Raw genomic sequence first — 14,589 nt, 5'->3', positions numbered from 1 at the left:
TGGGTTTTTCTATGAATTTTTAGTGTCGTATATTTCTACCTTTCATGAAACCGAAATCCTCTGATTCAGTGGAATAATCAATCTGAAGACGATTATGAAAGATACGTGAATAGTTAATATAAAATGTTAGAAGTCGTGTATGAATTTGAAATTCCAGGTGCCCTGGGAGATTCAGGAATAGGTTTAATGTCTGATATTGACGTAAATTGAAATAAATAAATAAATAAATAAATTGAATAAATTTTAAACGTTGGAGATTGTCAGGGCCCTGGAGATTTCAATTTTTTAACAAAAAGTCTTATTATTTCCAGAATGATGAAATTGTATTAATTAAATGGCGTTGCGATGCTCACACAGCCACATTTTTCACATATCGAATGTCCGATAAACGATTCACTTTGTTATGTTTTAGTACTTTGTACAATCTTATGGATCTCGCGTTCAAAAGGTTAAAAATGCCCCACATTTGCTCACTCTGAACAGTTCCAAAACTATTTTGAAATGAAATTTCAATTTTGCCCCTTCGAAAAAATCGAATGTCAGATGCTGAAAAGATGTATGTGAATCACTAGATATAACCTTTCGTATGGTGAGAATAAATTTGAGAGAAAATAATGATTAAAATATAGATATAAATATGAGCACGTGAGATTTTCTGTACGTACAGACACGCTTTGAGAGTTAGAGCAACATGGTTTTTAAATGTGAACTGAGTTTTATCTTTCTCTGGTCAATGTGAACAATGTTTTACGAATTATTTTCCGTCAAACACGTGCCTGTATGGACGTCAACACACATGTATATAAAATATCATGATAATCATGACGATTGCGATTATAATTAATTAATATAATTTTAATTATTGAGAGGAAAAATCATGTTAACGACAGATATAAATATTATCATAATTGCTGCTGCTATGAAACTACTATTGCTACTCTTAGGTTTAAGAAACTGGAAATAAGAAAAACTACATTTATTGCAAAAAAAAAGTTTGAATTTTTTTTCGTGGTTTTCTTTCCTCGAATGTGTGAGATTTCCCCATCTCCTGGTATGAAAAAAAAAATAACAAAAAAACGTTTGTGTGATTCCTAATTCGTGCCAATGGGAATGTCATGTGCAATTCAAAAGGAGGGTCGATTTATTCCCATCCACTCCCACAATCCCGACGAAATCCCAATCGATTTTATGCAAAAGGAGAGCGTGAATTGCAAACTAGTTCGGAGCCATCGGGCCATGTAAAGGCTTCGTGTATGAAAAAAAGGAAGAAAGAAACTAGGCCCGACAGGAAATTACGGCTAAAGCGATTCCGACTAAGCGTGAAAATGTGGTGAATGAGGAAGGAAACCGTTCGGGAAGTGGTGAATAGTACTGTGAATGATAATATTTTGGGGAATCGGTGATAAGATCGACACAACAGAAACATGGAAATCCCACCAGAGAAAGCCTGCAGAAGCTCAATCTTTTCACATTCCACCATTCTCATATTCCCCATAGCAAATGAATAGCTCATGAATAAAAGTTCTGGAGAAATATAATAGAATACGATACTCTACGAAAATTAATTCAAAATCATTTTGCAAAGAGTCTGAAAAATTGGATATTATTGTTCTCCATCACTCGAAGTGCACTTCAAAATTAACTTCTTCCCTCTGGAGTTCTTCTGTGCATGACCAAATATTTAGGAAATTGTTGTATTTATTAAAATATAATTTTCCACGAAGTATACTTTTAATTTTCTCATTAATTCTCGATTCCGTAAACAGAAGACACATAATCACGTCATAATCAATAATTCTTATTACTCAATGAGTAACAATAATAGACCCAACCAGAAGAATGCAGAAACACAATGAACTAACTGCCGTGACTTATAGATAATTGAAAAAATGACGTAACAACGATAATTTGTGCATAAAACGCGTGAGAATGAGGAAAACCATTAAAATCGACAAATACTTTCGCAGATACGTGCAAGCTGTGAAAAAAGCGTACCGGACCGATAATTTTTTTGAATTTCTGAAAAGCAGTATTCAAAATACTATCAGCTTCCAGAGAATGATATCTGCAAATATTGCCTGCGCGGAAAAAATGGGTGTATTTCCATTTTTCTAAAAAGCAGCTCCTTGACATAAATTCGCTAATGTTTTAACTGTTTTCTTTTCTTCTTCAGAAAATCAGGCGAATAACATAGCAAATTAGAGGTGAAACATTTCTGTACATTCGTCTTGATAATAAACAGGTAGATACGAGGCAAAATTTTGCAATAGCATCGGCCTCAAATTTCCCAGTGAATTCGCACTGTTATTCTGCGATTTTTTTTCGTACATGTGCTACCATAATTGGCGTAAGTTATGAGCACTGTGTCATCCATCAGATTTTACACCCCGATTTTATATGTGTTCGTGTATTTGGAGTTCGTGTCAATAGATAAGTGCAGTGCTCATTTCGTTTCATGCCTCTGTGCACATGTATTTACTGGGAAACTATATTATATTCACAACTACAGATTCTGCACGTTGATAAAATTATGCATTCATCGGAATACCAAGGCAGTCCAAAGGAAACGGATGTTGTGGACCCTTGGGACCGTTACAGACCATGATCCAATTTTTCCTCATTTTTTTACCCTGTTATCTATTATCCAAACAGAAACCGAGATTTTGGAAATTGTTCTTGAAGTCACTATTGAATTTACTAGTTCGTTACATTTATTCACTCCTTCTCACATTCTCTATCCCTTCAGGATATTTGTCATGGTCAAATTTTAATTTTTCACTCGAGGTCCTATTCATCCCTGTTTGAGGGAGCAAAAAAAATCCAGGCAAATTTCAGCAGAATTAGAATAGAGTCCTCATAGGGTTTCGGTAAAAATCGAAAATCCCTTTCATAACATTCGAAAGTAAAAAACTTGAAATTTTATTTTTCTAGTGGATATAATGTTTTCCCTACTGACCCATAACTTTCCAATGCATCCGGGTGTAGACCCGCATCAACAATATCTGAGCTATTTCTCAATGGGAACATGGGGCTGCAAAAAAATAGTAATAGCAAGTTTTCGTGTATGTTAAGACTTGCATTCGAAACTTTGGCAGTGACCCAACTAATTATTCTAGAGGTCGGAGTGCAGAAACAAAGGGTTCACTGTTTCACTCTCTATGAACCCGACAGCACACCTGGGGGGCTCTTACTATTACTATTCTCCCAAATAAACACTATTCTGGGAATTCATTTCAAGCGCTGTCGAGCATGCAAACGAATGCTCATGCACTCCTGAAAATGTTACTTCATAACTTTTACGCATTTTCGCTTTTTATGAGCGGTTTTCTTGCACAATTGGAAAAGTGGAGATGGGCCTTTCAAAAGTCTAGAGATCATGGGGGTTTCAGCAGTGGCTTTCAAATATATGGATCCGTTTAGCGAGTCCCGAAGTCAGGAAGCCGTTCAGTTTCACTGCGGGCTAGGGCTATAATTTTTTTTTAGATTAAGGATATTGAGAAATCGCAGGCTTCGGCTTTTTGAGAAACTCTGATTAAGAGTATCGTTGCAAAGATATCATTATTATGTAATTGAGACAATTTTGTATTCACGGAATGTTGAAACTTGAAAAATGGATTTTTTATTCAACAACAGCTTTATCCAAATTACAAAGAATGTTCTGAGTGGGATATTCTGATTCGGTCAAATAACTTAGAGAAAAACAATTTTCTTTTCCTATTACATCAGACGACAAATAAAACTATACTCGGAAATTAATTCTTTTCCCCGTTCAACGCGGATCATCTACTGATCATTGTGATCATTGATTTCCTGTCCAAAACAATTGTTTTGATATCAAGGTAAAAGGTAAGATAAACACCGAGGGCCCCATCCCCAAGAATTTATGAGGGCCCTATTCGTAAGACAATTGCAAAAAATATAGTGGGTAAAAGTCGAAGGGAATTGCATGTGTCACTCCGTCCTCTTGTCGTTCCTCCCCCAGTTCCGCGCCAAAAGTAATTAGGCTCTACCGCCGGGAGTCTCCGAATTGACAATTGGCCCCGGCACAGGTGAAACAGGTGTTCACCTGTGTTGCATTTAACGTGAAACCGCAACCGACTGTACAAGCATTTACCCACGCACCACGCGCCGTGCTGTATCGCTTCTAAATCCCTAGTGTGGCCACTATTCTCCTCTTTTTCTATTTTCAACAGTCTGGCAAAGTGATAACGATTCAGTTGTTTAAATTTCCCATCTCCAATACTTGAAAAATATTTCTCATTCTCGCATGCGCCTGAGACATTTTTCCAGTCGTTTATTCGACTTTTTATTTGTGAAGTGAAATGAAAAAAATTGTCACGTTATCGGGGACACATCAGTATCAATAGAGAAGAGGATCGAGTGAATTGACGTGAATAAAAAAAATGGTATCCATGTCGAGGGAGAAATGTCTGCAGAGCTCCCAGTGCTTCGAGTGAAGGAATCGAGATCGGGTGATATTGGATAATTCGATTGAAGAGCAGTTGAAAATTATTCAATATTTTATTTGGTGAGAGTAAATCAATCGCATAACAGTTTTTGTTGTTTCCTAGCTTTGAATTCTTTATTGCAGTTTTCAGTCTATCAGATGGTAATTTTTTTCATTTGCTTATCTCTTATTTTATAACTGTCAGTTGTCTATTCAGTCGGAAACTATTTTAAAAATAGCGTTTAAGGTTTGAATTATAATTTTCTTAAATATTGGGAACGGAAAATTTCAAGGTTTTTAATACATGAATATTGGTTAGGATTGTTTCTTCAATAACAACATGTTTACATAACAAATAATTTTGAAAGAAAAATTAATCTCCGGTAATGAAGAATGTATCGTGACTATTTTTCGTAAAAATGTTGAATTCGCGGATTATTTAAGGATTTTAACTGTCGGGGCACTTCCTCAGGACAAATCCCAATAATCGCGAAAGTTAAGTGTGTCTTTCGCCTCGCCAAAGTGCTTAAAATAGCAAAACTTGAGCATAAATTTTTTTAAAATACCAAGTGATTTTAAACGAAACAATACAACGCTCGGGTATAAAACGTGTCTTGTGACTATTTTTCCTGGGAAGACGTGTCTTGAAGACAATAAAAATGTAAAAATCGCGGATATCTCGGTGACTGCATAGTCACAACGTTTCCTCAATGCGATTTTTAGTAGCTGCAAGAGATTCCTATCTTCTCCACTTCGCTAAAATGACTAAAATCTAGATATTTTGTTAGTTTGCCGGCGATTTTTTATGGAAAGATTTCGCGTGTTTTGTACAACGTCGTGAATGACAAATTATTCTGATAACAAGTGATTTTTTCACTTATATTGTTACTTCAAGCGACGCCTTTTTCATACAATCACATCATTTTCAGTATGAATGATCGTTCACTAGAAATATTCCATTCGGGAATGATTCGATATTTGTCGAATATCAGAGCGGTTCCTCAATTCATTTTCCGTCAATTATAAGACATAATTTTTTCCTCCGTTTCGGTAAATTACCGAAAATACCAAAACTCAGAGTGAATAATATTTTCAGTGGACATCCCAAGGAAGAAATAAATAAGGAAATAATTTTTTGACTTATCCACCCGCATCAGCTCCAACAGCCGATCTCCGCGAATATTCCACGTGTCACGTTGGCATGTTATGTAACGAAGGAATGAACAACATCGACGAGCACATATTCGATTAGTATGGCGAGGTACAAAGCCAAACCAACAAAGAACATCAAAAAGCTGTGATAAAAATTCATCGGAGTCACCTTGCAATAGTCTCAATTTCAGGCTATTATTATTCATTTTTTATTTATCTTCGGCGGAGGGAGCTCAAGGCGACAATGCGAAGGCCAGGGCACGAGACTATCGTTATAGTTTACCTGATAATTGTCACTGTTACGGGTGAGTATACAGGATACAACTAGTGAACTCTGTGTTTACGTTTTTCAATACGTAATACCACTTCAGGGGCCTTTTGCACCTGTGTGTTATAAGCAAAGGTCTTTGATTCGCATCGCTGGGACTCAACCACGTGCTGCTGCACATGATCGATTTCTTCCAAGCACAGGCACCTCAACCAATACTTTCGCTTTTCAACGTAGTATGTCCAAACTCCGTCCTAATTGTCGAGTCTACTGAGGATAACTGAATAAAAATCAGTTGAATAATTATTTATCATTGATAACGGCTCAGATGAATGATAACATTAACTTCAACTTCATCAGAATGATTTTCAAAAATTTTATAATGATATATTATAAAACTTCAACGTTGACTATAATTTTCTCGAGCATTGAATGCATTTGCTGATTTATACGACACAATACGACGGAGGAAGTGATCTCATCACTTTTTCTTTAACTGCTAGAAGTCATGAAAATCCGACACTCTTGTTGATTATTCACCCATAAATATTCCAATGCATCTGCCTTCGTGAGAAAAATCGGGGTCACACTTTGCACATACTTGTGTCCTACCAGTTATACCTCCGGGAAATACCTTAACATCGATACATAATGCATAATCAATTAATCACGAACAATTAACACTTTCTTCGTGAATAACCAGCAATCTTGACCGTCTTTTTCTGATTCAGGTAGTGATGGAAATGACTAATCATCTATCGATATAAAAAGAATACATTATCCTGTAGTGAGGAGTGAAGAGAAAATTATTCCCCGATGTAAAATAGGATTTTTCGCTCTCTATTTTTTCTAGCAGGGGCTAAGGACTGTGACAAGGGATGGGAGAAAGTTGAGGGGGTGAAACCGGAGACATTTACCGCGGTGAAGACGCTCTATGTAGGGAAAAACTCCCAGGGAATAGTTACAATTTGTTTTGACAGGTAAAATTGTATTTAAAAGACTATTCACTTATCACAAAATTTTATAGATTCCCAGGACTGATCAATGACTCATTCCTAGAGTTCATTTCCCTCATAATTCTATGGAAATTCTCAGAAGAATTCATTTTATTCACGATTTCAAATCAAATATATGGACGAGCACTTGAGTAAATATTTACTGACCTGACGTGCATAAAAATCGACAGATGTTTGAACTCGACCAACTGCACGTCATTCCTGATAGACTTCGACCGGAGTGTCTGCACTAGTATAAAATCCATGAGTGATGACTTTGAGCCAGCGGATAATTTCACTCTCTACCAGAAAATATGTTTGAAAGGTAAATTAAATTTTATCAGCCATCAGAAGGTGTCACAATCGCCACAATTGTCAGTAATAACAGCCGTATGCTAAACAATGATTGTTGCGCTTAGAATTATGCAAATTACTATAACAATGGTAATTGATGGTTAATTAGTGCCCCCGGCATGCAGTACGAACAGGCTGTGGCAAGTGGAAAGGACCTTGGGCGCGGTGTTGATTGATACGAGGTATCTCTCACCACCGGAAGTTTTTTCACGGAGTCAGTGCTACCAGAACTGTATTGATGCAGGTACATTGACCAAGTATCGCTCATTTTTTTATCACACCTTTCAAATTTTTTATCACAACATTTTGTCAGGCATTGACATTGGACGAAAAATAATTTCGCCCAATAGGAAAAAGTAGAATGTTCCACTTCTTTAATTCGTTCGGAATTTATCGACACATTCTTTCAGCTCCGAACTGCAAATCCGCGCAATTTCGAACGAGTCATCCTCTGGCTGTGGGTGATACCAAGGGTCTGTGCACATTGCTAACTATCGAGAGAAGCGTCCGACCGCAGTCCTATAGAGCATCGATGTACCGGGATGAATATTTGGAGCCTCAGTGTCACAATTTATGTAAATAATCACTTCCTCATCGATAAATAATTCATAGTTTGATAGGCAAATTGAAAATTTTCTCAAATGCAACTCATTCAGAGACGAGATCTCACAAATGAAATAGTGTTGCATTTTTTGGGGAATTCGCTGTATTTTTAATGTTGTGGTTTGTTGTAGCGAGTCAGGACTTTTGCTCTTACGCAGAAATTCATAATCAAACTTTGCCGTATGCGGACTTGAAGATCCAAGGACTTGATGCAAAACAGGTATTCGCCTGCACATGATCGACTTCAATGAAATTCCCTTCAAACAATTATCGGATGTTGACAGAATAATTACTGTTTTCCCCCCCAGTGTGAAGCACGATGTAACGCCAGTGGAGATGGATTCATCTGCCGAGCTTTCACACTCGCTAACTCAACGGGTCGAGGGGAAAATTCTTCAACATGTTTGCTGCATTCTCATGATACGATAAGCACAGGCGTCAGTGCGCTCGTAAAGAGGCCACATGTAATCTATAAAGAACGAGAGCCCTGTTTGGACTGTAAGAATAATTCAGTATTATAATTATCCTGGTATTATCAGGATGATACGTGATTCAAATAAAAGCTCTGATATCCGGCTGCAAAAATAGCGAATGTACTTCGATGCCCTCGAGTCATAGCATCCTGAGCTTTTATATTTTTCCGCTGATAAAATTTTTTTTTTCTATTCCAGTTAAAGTCTCCTGCACGAACGATAGTTTAGTTATAGAATTAGAGACTCAAGAACCATTTACGGGACGTCTCTACGCAAGTGGTTACAGTGAGACTTGCGACGTTCAAGGGATCGGAAAAAATAAAACTGTTCTGACACTGGAAATTCCGGAAGAAAAGGAATTGGACAGAGGAAACGTCAACTGTGGGATCACACCCGCTTATGCGATGGAATCAGATAACCAGTACGTGCAAACCCATTTTGTTAATCTGCTTGCGCTCCTTGTTTTCATTTTATATCTAAAAAATTTGAGCCGTGAAATTTCTATAGACACCCACTCAATGAAAATCGTTTTTATAAATAAAATATGTACTAGTGATTTTTCTACGGAATATTTCCCGTTGAATATTGCCACTAGAAAAAAGACGAGGAGAACTACTAGAGCATGTGATAGAATTTCCTGTGCATACTTTGCGTACGCCTGACTTTCATCACTTGCTCAGTGCAATCATCTCGCCTCACTGTTGTTGTAACTTTCTTACAAATATTAAATATGCACTGTAGGACACGAGTGGCCATCTGGGTGACCCTTGTCGTACAATTTAATCCGATAATACAACGACTTGGTGATCAATCCGTGCGAGTTGGTTGCACATTGGACAGTGGAGAAGTACCATTGCCCAGGAATGTCACTGTGGAGACGGGCTACGGATTCTCAAGTCCTGAGTAATAATTCATCTTACCAATTAATTTATTATTCATACGACTGATTAAGGTGTTTCGTCTCTGTTTTGTCAGTTAGAAAGATTCTGAGTGTCCATATGTTACAGTTTATTAGTTCTATTGTTTCTAACGTTCATTTGAATGCATTTAAACGGCTTCTGGTAGACTGCTTCTTTTTTTCTATTTTCTATATTCACACGAAACACCTTCATCTTTTTCAATGAAAATATTTTATGGATATTCGGTGATTACTTGATGACGATTTAACAGAAGAATAGCTTTGCTCAGTCGAAGGTCGAATAATCGATGATTGATCGATAAATTGACCGGTGGTTCCCTCGATCCAATGACAACTCAATCCCGTTATCAAGTGATCCATCATGATTCCCACAGTCTTGTTCTCATGTTACTTATATCAATGGTCTTACCTAGTGCTGGAGTTCCCCCCCTGACTGCAACAATATTCAACACGACTTCCCCTCCAGTTCTTGTGATGAAGATTGTTGATGAAAACATGAATGAAATTTCCTTCGCGGATTTGGGACAGCGTCTGGTGTTAAGGATAGAAATTTACCCTCCAAATGGTTTGTAATAGTTCACACAGATCCATTCGAATTCGTTATCCTTTTTGGGGTAATTAACTTGAACTTTCAGGGCCTTACGACATCAGCGTTAGACACCTGGTAGCCAGTAGTGCCTCTGGAGACCAGTCTATTCTCCTCTTGGACGAAATTGGCTGTCCCGTGGATACTCAAGTATTTCCCGTCATGACTAAAGATACACACGACAACAAGTCGCTGATTTCAACCTTCACTGCCTTCAAATTTCCAAGGAGCTCTCGCGTTAAGTTCAATGCAGTCGTCAAGTTCTGCATGAATGAATGTGAACCGGTAATTTTCCAAAATGATCATCACTATTGCCTATTTTCACTCGTGAGCAGGTTTAATGCACTGCAACTGCACCTGACAATAACGTGTGTCATATCATAAAAGAACTAAACTGCTGAGTGAAATTGATAAAAAATTATAGGCCTTAATTACTATTTCGGTAATATTTCAATTTTTTGGTCTCCATGTGTTGCAGACGAAGTGTCGGAACTCAATGATATCATACGGAAGACGCAAACGGTCGGTTAACGAAGTCATTCCTCTGGAAATCCCTCAGGATCCAGCCCTGGAGGAACTCCCTCTGGACACCTCCATTATAGTAAGAGATGCGTCTATTGTTGCTGTACCTCTGCGATCTGGTAATAAACCAGATACAGTCTTAATCGCTGGAGATCGTAAGTTTCAAGTATTGACAATTGTCAAATCTAACATAAATAGACGTAAAGCGAATGAAACAATGCCCTCAGGGAATTTATCAAAAAATTTCTTGGCACATCCACGATCAAACGAAATATCTGTATTATCATGAACTTGTAATTATTATCTTCATATCTATCAAGCTATTAATTCACTATTATAATTGGTTTTACCAGAATCTCAGGATCGACTACTGTGTGTGGAGGCGGCTCTCGCCCTAGGCCTCTTAATACTCTGGCTCATAGTACAAATCCTATTGACGATCAGCTGCATTTACGTAATTCGACGGTACCGGAGATTAGCGAGAAAAGCAGAGGAAGATCGTGCAGACGTGTTGGCACGTCATCTGTATGGCATTCACGGAGGAAATTTTGAAATAGCCAGGAGAGTCAGGTGGGCCGACCACAATGGATCGTCTATTAGTTAACAGTCGGTACAATGTTCGTTATCCAAAGATTTCTATGACTGTTGAATAGTGTAATTTTTGTTAAGATAACTATCTCCGTGCTCGTTCAGATGTCAGGGCTTATCACATTTCAATCCTCTCGGTAGTTTCAAAATCTGTCAAGAATGAAATTCAATCGAGATACGTCTTTTAGTTAATAGAAAAACTGCAATGGGGATGTTGCGTGTGGGCTGGCGTCGGTGAACCCTTGGCAACCCTTTGAAATTGTCCTATCACTCTAAGAAAAAAATATCATAATTTTCTGGTGAGCGGGCAACGCTGTGATTGGCCGAATTCAAATTTGACAATTTAGTAGGAATACCCGGGATAATACAGCGATAGAAATATTCCACTAACGATGTGTTCACTTAGGTAGACAAGCATGGAGATATTTGCATTATCGTGTTCTTTAGGAAGTATTTAGAACCATAATCCGAGGCCATTTCTCTTAGTTCATTATCTCGTACAGTATGTCACATGCCGCCATTCACTTTTCCCATTTTTATTTTGATTCACGCTCATGTTACGATAAGCTTCGAGGGAGAATCATAACTCCAAAATTGAGTGCGATTTTGATTACAAAATACATACATTTCATTAGCTCCAAGAAAAATGAATGCTTTCCGTATAATTCAATTGACTTGAAAGTCTCTGATTTCTCCATCATGTCATTAATGGAGCTGTTAGACTCTCAATTATTTTCTGATAATTTTTTTGATATTAGAAAGCTGTTGCTCTCAACTTTGCAGGCATTTATGACATACCATGATTCAAAGATCTTTAATTGACTTTTTCCTTCTCTGACATATTTCGAACTGTTTTGTTGTTGATGGAGCGGGTGCTCATGTTGAATTCAAACTCATTATGAGAATTGTCAGTTTGACATCCAAACTTTTATATTGAACGGTCTTCGTTACTATAAAGCCATTGAAATATTACGCGACGTTATTGGGAAGGAATGAGGTTTCGTGAAAAAGGGGCGGATGGTAAGAAACAAACGCAATTTCGTGGAGCCTCATTTTTCACAAAATAAAACGGGTTGTGACATCGTGTGACCGCGGGGAGGGGAGAAGGACAAGAATATCTGGCGTGATATTTAAGTGGGTGAAATTACAGAGAGTTATTAATATATTGTTGAAACATTATGGTGTGATTCTAATCAATTAAATATGTAGAGAGGCATATTGCGTTTCTCAAACTGGTGTTCATTGTTTATATGGCAATTAAATCGTATATTGTATCCAAAGACTACTCCGTCCATATTTGTAGAATATAATTGAAATAATATAATAATTAAATACGATTTTTGAATAATAAAGATGAATTCGGATTTAGCAGAAGAAATCCAGGTAAAAGTTGATGCGTAAAATGTTGTCTTATTTCATTCTTATTTATAAATAATTGTACGAACCTATCCTACTTCTACAATTGGCACATTTGAATTAAAGTAATAATATCAAAGTCAGTACGAAGTTGATCAACCGGGGGATTGAGCCACAACTCATTAATTTCCTCTTATTTTCCTCTGACGTTGCTGGAGCACTGACCAAAGTGACGAAACGTTACCGCTGAAAGACAAAATTTCGCCATTTAAACATCTGATGTTCTGGTAAACGTGAAAAATAATAATTGAAGGAGCCTTACGCGTGCCGCAGCTTGCAGCACACTCTAATTTCCCTATGTTGCTGTATACGACATTGTCACTTCCGCAGACTGGATTGTACTGTCCTGTCACCTGGAAGAATCAATGCTGTAAATAACTGATGCATACCCGAGAAGTGAATGTGTAAAACTCAGAGACTGATTTAGAACCGTCATTCATATTTTTTCGACTGATATCAGCGCAGACCAGGAAGCCGACAAAAACCGGTTATTCATTAACACGTCAGGTGGGATGATGTAGCCTTTTAAAGGCCGAATGTCATCGCTTGAAGAGTTACACTTAATGAAGAGAATGCAAATACCAGAGAATGTCAACACATCAATCTACACGTGCCTCTGGATGACTTTAGAAAAATCATTTTTGAAAAACCGAGTGAGGGCCTTAATGAATTTCAAAGTAATTTAATTAAAAAATTAGTCAATTGTTTCTCCCCAATGACTGCCAAATCGTGGAGATGATAATTATGAGAAATATCGAATTATTTACCGGACAGTTCTGCATGCATCGAGTCATCGCTGGAGATGGGGTTGTGGTAGTGGTGCCGCTCGTGTCCCCTGAGTTTGGAGGGGTTGGTATTGGGGGGTTCAGAGGTGGAAAATCGCGAGGTGTTCGTCCATTGTCATTGGGAAATTTTGCTGATCTGTCTGCTGGACCATCGAATATGAAGCCATCGGCTTCTACTATGTCATTCTGAAACTTTAATATTTGTAGGGTGAAATGTCATACTTCCGCTAACACACACGTTCTCTTTTTAAATACGGGTAGACCCAAAGCAAGTGACCGATATGTCAAGGGGTGCAAGAAGGTTTAACACCCGAGTCGAATGTTCCTCTTTAATTTTTGCCTACGGGTGACAGTTAACGAGTATTTAATTATCCAAATTTAAGCAATTACCCGGTTGATGATTGAGATAGGCTGATAGAGCTAAAGAACTTCAGCAAGCTCTTTATTATATGCATCGATAGAATCAGAATTATTTTTATGAGAATTTAATTTCTATTCTAACCATCCAGTGGTGGTCAAGGGGTAGAATACCATCTGATTTATTTAACATATTTAACCCAGTTTAAAAAGTAATGATGCTGGATCATCCATTCATCTCTTAAAAACATTTTAATTGCCGCCTGGAGCCAAGAGTTGAAGAAAAAATTTTCGACTCAGATTTTTTTTTCTTTTGTCTTGAAAACTGATTTTTTCAGGATTCTCTATGTCAATATCTGGGCATAGGAAATCGAAGTTTTAAAGTGATTTTTTATGGTAATTTGAAGTGCTTAAACTTACTTGCGGCCGCGCGTGCGTGGGAGTCAACGTAAAAATCAGGAAAATGCCTAGAAAACAATATACGTTTTATCACTTGAAATAATTCCAGCAAGTTCCATTATTTCTTCAGCACTCCTTCTGTTCTAAATCCTTTGTAATCACTAATACTACTAATAACTTGTAGATCTGTCCAATGATTTCCATTTCATTAAATTATTATTAATAAAAGTAATGAGTCAAATCATATGATAAACTGAGGTAAAGCGTATGAATGATATAAATTGTTCAATTTACCAACTAAGGCAGATGTGAAGCCCATTCCTTCCATTTTGAACCTAAATAGTTGGGAAATACTCAGTGAATAAATGTCAATAGTCGAGATCAACAAGTCTCAATATCGAACTGATCACGACACGACAACAATCACCGAAGTTATTCGATACACTGGCATTGGCAACCGTGACACCTCAGCTTTTATAAGAATTCAGTAGCTTGGAGTCGAGGGCAATGACGAGGTTGAAATACGTACCGGGTAAACTGTCGGACATCAACTCACTAGACATCCATAGCATTTTCATTCAACTATTTTTTATTCATAAACCGCACACACTTATCCGCTCTAACCAACGTCTTTCATTATGATAAATGGTACTAGTTTGTCATTAAATGAATCATATATTTTCATTTTCCTATATTTTTTTTCGCGAAATTCCACTGACGTATTT

At 37.4% G+C, this 14,589-nt stretch overlaps 2 protein-coding genes across 6 annotated transcripts; one reads left to right on the top strand and one right to left on the bottom strand.

The window, feature by feature from the left end:
- The first annotated feature begins 4,057 nt into the window (after positions 1-4,057).
- Positions 4,058-12,301, top strand: LOC135168763 (uncharacterized). Of its 4 annotated transcripts, none has more exons than XM_064133298.1 (14): positions 4,058-4,528; positions 5,544-5,904; positions 6,724-6,847; positions 7,054-7,187; positions 7,326-7,460; positions 7,627-7,791; positions 7,951-8,039; positions 8,128-8,317; positions 8,491-8,713; positions 9,034-9,195; positions 9,625-9,776; positions 9,847-10,082; positions 10,276-10,474; positions 10,673-12,301. In XM_064133298.1, the coding sequence occupies exons 2-14, from the start codon at positions 5,844-5,846 to the stop codon at positions 10,921-10,923; spliced, it is 2,121 nt and encodes a 706-aa protein (XP_063989368.1). In that variant the 5' UTR covers positions 4,058-4,528; positions 5,544-5,843; the 3' UTR covers positions 10,924-12,301. The 4 variants fall into 4 exon arrangements, with proteins under 4 accessions (XP_063989368.1, XP_063989343.1, XP_063989351.1 ...); XM_064133273.1 differs by having other exon boundaries at positions 6,721-6,847; XM_064133281.1 differs by having other exon boundaries at positions 4,058-4,609; positions 6,721-6,847.
- On the bottom strand, positions 12,198-14,358 carry LOC135168797 (uncharacterized). 2 transcript variants are annotated; one of them, XM_064133330.1, is made up of 5 exons: positions 14,159-14,340; positions 13,886-13,932; positions 13,091-13,300; positions 12,586-12,676; positions 12,198-12,509 (listed from the first exon to the last, which is right to left on the bottom strand). In XM_064133330.1, exons 1-5 carry the CDS (start codon positions 14,190-14,192, stop codon positions 12,457-12,459), a joined length of 435 nt encoding a protein of 144 aa, XP_063989400.1. In that variant the 5' UTR covers positions 14,193-14,340; the 3' UTR covers positions 12,198-12,456. The 2 variants fall into 2 exon arrangements, with proteins under 2 accessions (XP_063989400.1, XP_063989409.1); XM_064133339.1 differs by having other exon boundaries at positions 12,298-12,509; positions 13,091-13,294; positions 14,159-14,358.
- Positions 14,359-14,589: the final 231 nt, after the last annotated feature.

This window comes from Diachasmimorpha longicaudata, chromosome 1 (genome assembly GCF_034640455.1).
Source record: "Diachasmimorpha longicaudata isolate KC_UGA_2023 chromosome 1, iyDiaLong2, whole genome shotgun sequence".
NCBI classification, from domain to species: domain Eukaryota; kingdom Metazoa; phylum Arthropoda; class Insecta; order Hymenoptera; family Braconidae; genus Diachasmimorpha; species Diachasmimorpha longicaudata.
This window is presented reverse-complemented; position numbering and strand designations above follow the sequence as displayed.

Bases quoted from the DNA above. Each gene is read 5' to 3' on its own strand.
- LOC135168763 (XM_064133273.1), top strand. From the start codon at position 5,844: ATGCGAAGGCCAGGGCACGAGACTATCGTTATAGTTTACCTGATAATT. The intron at 5,905-6,720 runs GTGAGTATACAG...TATTTTTTCTAG, and splicing joins GATAATTGTCACTGTTACGG to CAGGGGCTAAGGACTGTGAC. The intron at 8,318-8,490 runs GTAAGAATAATT...TTTCTATTCCAG, and splicing joins ACGAGAGCCCTGTTTGGACT to TTAAAGTCTCCTGCACGAAC.
- LOC135168797 (XM_064133330.1), bottom strand. From the start codon at position 14,192: ATGGAAGGAATGGGCTTCACATCTGCCTTAGTTG. The intron at 13,301-13,885 runs GTAAGTTTAAGC...CAAATATTAAAG, and splicing joins CCACGCACGCGCGGCCGCAA to TTTCAGAATGACATAGTAGA. The intron at 12,510-12,585 runs GTAAGGCTCCTT...TTTGTCTTTCAG, and splicing joins TGCTGCAAGCTGCGGCACGC to CGGTAACGTTTCGTCACTTT.